Source organism: Etheostoma cragini, chromosome 2 (genome assembly GCF_013103735.1).
Source record: "Etheostoma cragini isolate CJK2018 chromosome 2, CSU_Ecrag_1.0, whole genome shotgun sequence".
NCBI classification, from domain to species: Eukaryota; Metazoa; Chordata; class Actinopteri; order Perciformes; family Percidae; genus Etheostoma; species Etheostoma cragini.
The window spans coordinates 29,854,179-29,858,424 of NC_048408.1; the positions used below are offsets into that span (position 1 = coordinate 29,854,179).

Here is a 4,246-nt window from a genome sequence, read left to right on the forward strand (position 1 = left end):
CAGATAGTGAGATGTTTTTTACAGTGTGTTCTGGGGACAGGCAGCTAGCAGAAACGCATTACATCGCTTAGAGCACCTTTTAACACTCAACATGTCTTATTTTCTGGGTCAGTTTTGATTGTACCTCCTGTTTTAGATGTGTCCGACTGTAGGGAACATTGTACAGCTAGCGTTAGCATCATTGGGCTGTTGACGCTATGTTTGGGCTCCCTCCGCAGATCGCCTGTTTGAGGTGACGGTCGAAGTGAAATTCCTTCCGGGTGTGAAGGAGTCCTGGCACAACGTGTTCCTATCGCTGCTGCGGTCGGTGAAACAGCTGGTACGTCGTCAACGACAACAACAACAAATACGTTGAAGGTGCTCGGTGTGGAGCTTTTGTGAGGCGTCACATGATGATTTTTGTCTTTCTGTAGATCAGCAGGCAGCTGAAGTCTCTGCACACGCCGCTGTCCATGAATACTAAAAGATTAAAAAGGTTGGTACACAACCGACGCCTCAAACAGCTGAAACTTTGAATTAACTTTGAAGAGAACACACAGAGTTGACCCTGCGTAGGCAGAAAGAAATCAAAAGTCTAATTTCCCTTGATTGCATCCTTGTTTCTTTCATTTCCACAGAGCTGCGCAGATTTATGAATCAGTTGTCAACTTTTAACCCTCATGTTGTACCCGGGTCAAATTTGATCACAAATAAATGGGCGTTCGAAATAAGTGCTGAAAATGTCAACATTAGAAATGTCAAATAACTTTGGAAAAAAAGTCAAAAAAGCACCCACAGCATTGAAAAAGTGACAAAATGTCGGAAAAAGCGATAATAGTGTTTGAAAAAAAAGTTTTATTTCATGATTGACAGGAAGACAACACAAGGGTTGAAGAGTCTAAAGTTAAAAAATATAAATGTTCAATCTTAACACTCATGTTGTCCCCATATTGTCCCCATGTTGTCCCCATGTTGTTAGAAAAGCAGAAATTAGGAATTATTGAGACTAAAATTAAAGGAATGGATGTTGATGATAATCACAGACTGGAATATGTCAACTTTTACTCAATACTATTTCAAAACACTTCAATTTGTTTTACAATGCTATAAAATAAGACGCCCCAAAATTAATGAAAGTAGAGATTTGTATTTGGCAAAGAGCGTTGGGTGGAATCAATCATGTTATTTTGGGGAATTAAAAAGAACATTGATATAGGACAACATGAGGGCAACATGAGGGCAACATGAGGGCAACATGAGGGCAACATGGGGGCAACATGGGGGCAACATGGGGGCAACATGAGGGCAACATGGGGGCAACATGAGGGTTAAGTGAATCAATCTCAATTTCTAGCGTAAATGTTAAAAATGTATTTTATAAAATGGCTCAAATGAGAACCATCGTGTGTGTGTGTAGACTGAGTGCAGGGGGGCTGTACATCATCTGGCTGCAGATTGGACGGGGGCCAGAGGGTCTGCAGGTCCACCGGGCCGTCCACTCCAACCTGCACGGCCTGGCTGCAACGGCCGTTGGCGCCAGACACTGGGACGCCGTCATCTCCTCAGTGTCGATATCGGGTACGTACAGGGCCGTGTTGTCAGACCTTCCTCCACAGCGCTGTTGAAGAGGGTCTGGCTAGTCCACACAGCATTCTGGGATGAGAGAAAAAACGTGCTCTGGTTTATCGGCATTTCTTTAAACCAATCACAATCGTCTTGGGGTTGCTAAGTGTCGGACGGAGCCACGTTGCCGCCGCAAAACAGCCTCTGGAAGGAAGTTGTTTTGGTGGAACGTGTGTACGTTGTGTTTTAGTCATCAACAGAAAACTCTGATTGGACAGATAGTCTAGCTAGCTGTCTGGATTTACCCTGCAGAGATCTGAGGACCAGGTAACCAGAGTCCTCAAAAATCAACCGCAGTGGTGATGGCATGAATGCATCAATTCTTCAACATCCGGCAAACTTTACCCCCAATTAAATTTAGTTTATTAGTTCATGATATTGTGGACAGTCCCCCTAAATTCACTATATAGTAGGTCGGCCAGCTGACAATAGGCATCCGAAAGTACACAAGCTGTGTGTGTGTGTGTGTGGGTGTGGGTGTGGGTGTGTGGGGGTGGGGCTACTACTAGCAAAAAACAGTGTTAATTGTAATTTCCTCACTGGGGATCAATAAACAGTATAGAACATTTTTTAATAAAGGCCTAAAATGCCCCCCTTCATAAAAAACAAGATGCAAACAACCCAGAGTTTATTATTTTTTTTCTCCCTCCATCCCAGAATGCATCTGTGCTGCAGCCAGAACCTACTCCACAGATCTGTGGGGACAGAGTTGGCAATGTGAGTCTCTCTCTCTCTCTCTCTCTCTCTCTCTCTCTCTCTCTCTGTCTGTGTTTCAGATGTAAACGAGTGCGGGACCCAGATGGTGCTGTGTGACATCAACGCAGACTGTGTGAACCGGTTCGGTTCGTACTCGTGCCACTGCAGACCGGGCTTCCGGGACGAGTCCCGCCTGGGGTCGGGAGGGACCGCCTGTGTTGATGAGACGGCTGCAGGTTCATTTCCGGGATGCACTGAATCCAGGATTCGGACGAATATTGGGCTTTGTGACGGGGTTCGGATTTGGCCAAAACCTTAGAATCCATCCCACCAAAATCGAACCCTACTCTCGCACGACTCACATGACGCTCGAAGTAATGACGCCGCCGTTGATTACGGGACGGGGTGTACATAACGGGACGGGACGGGGTGTACGTAACGGGACGGGGTGGACCATTCATTAGAGTAGGCTATGAGAAAGTAAAAATGGAGTAAACGCTAACGGCAGCACCCCCCAGCCAAAAGACGGCGGTTCAAGTTGAGCTACATGTTGAACTTGCAATGCCGGCCTGACTCGCGGTGGCGAGGACCCCAAAAAACATCGCAGAGCCCAAAACATCTGCATTAAACATCCGAAATAATACGAGACTCCAGACTCTCCCGAGCCGTCAGCTGCTCTCGGCAAATAAGTCTGCAGCGACCGAACGGCTGGCTGCTGCTCGTAAGCTAACTTTAGCTTGCCCAGTTTCCCCCCCAAACACGTCTTCATCGTACACTGGTTAGCAAAAAATTTGAAAAACAAATTTGTCCATCTGGCGATGTGGATGTGCTTTCCTACGACGTGACGGGAGGAGGATTCGGTATTCGGCCAAACCACAAAAATCTGGAGTTGGTGCATCCCTATTTATTTTTCGTGATTTAACTATTTTACCAACATACAACTCGCAACATGAGCCATCTCACAAGCCCACGCATGGATTGACAGCACCTCTTCATTCTTCTATCCCATAATAGTAGTGTATATAGCTAGCCAACCAGCCAGCTAACCAGCCAGCTAGTTAGCTAGCCAACCAGCCAGCTAGTTAGCTAGCCAACCAGCCAGCTAGTTAGCTAGCCAACCAGCCAGCCAGCTAGTTAGCTAGCCAACCAGCCAGCCAGCTAGTTAGCTAGCCAACCAGCCAGCCAGCTAGTTAGCTAGCCAACCAGCCAGCCAGCTAGTTAGCTAGCCAACCAACCAGCCAGCTAGTTAGCTAGCCAACCAACCAGCCAGCTAGTTAGCTAGCCAACCAACCAACCAGCCAGCTAGTTAGCTAGCCAACCAACCAACCAACCAACCAACCAGCCAGCTAGTTAGCTAGCCAACCAACCAACCAGCCAGCTAGTTAGCTAGCCAACCAACCAACCAGCCAGCTAGTTAAACCAGCCAATAATCTTGGCTAATGGTACTTGGGTCCATGCGATCAGACACAGGTCATCATCATGTATCCCGGTCCAAAGTTCCTGGACGTTATCACTAGACCAAAGGACATGAAGTAGTTGGCTGTCCTTTGTCTTACACTTAACAATTTGGAAATGTATGTCATTTGAAAATAGACCAACTCTAAACAATCTGGAGGGGGTCCGAGTGGAGTAGAAGTGGTACATAATCTCGACCTGGATGAGGCGCGCCCTCACATCGCGTGACCTAGTTTTTGTATTCCTATAGATTCTGCCCAACACTAGCCATCTCGAAACAGCCTGCAGGTTAACTAGACTCGACCATGCTGATTTTATTTAAGAGACTAGGGTACCGAGACTAGGTGCCAGTACGGCACCGGTACCTTGTCAATCAAATTATCTAAAGTTCGGTAAACTCACGCGAGTAAAGCCGGTGAAAGTGTTTCCATCCAACGGCTTTAAAGCTGATTAAAAACCATTTGCGATGACGTCACGTGGCGCTGTTTTGCAT

General features: G+C 46.7%; 1 protein-coding gene and 1 long non-coding RNA gene across 2 annotated transcripts in view; both read left to right on the forward strand.

The window, feature by feature from the left end:
• The window catches only part of LOC117934690, a 2,683-nt gene extending 2,443 nt beyond the window's left edge, over window positions 1–240 (forward strand). Inside the window, exon 3 of the long non-coding RNA XR_004654545.1 lies at window positions 219–240. This is a non-coding gene — a long non-coding RNA (uncharacterized LOC117934690). The remainder of the gene's footprint in view (window positions 1–218) is intronic.
• Window positions 1–4,246, forward strand: part of zgc:66455 (uncharacterized protein LOC393502 homolog) — a 10,698-nt gene that overhangs the window by 5,120 nt on the left and 1,332 nt on the right. The window contains exons 7-10 of the mRNA XM_034884333.1: window positions 219–319; window positions 414–475; window positions 1,397–1,551; window positions 2,373–2,534. Coding sequence (XP_034740224.1) covers window positions 219–319; window positions 414–475; window positions 1,397–1,551; window positions 2,373–2,534 — 480 coding nt within the window. The remainder of the gene's footprint in view (window positions 1–218; window positions 320–413; window positions 476–1,396; window positions 1,552–2,372; window positions 2,535–4,246) is intronic.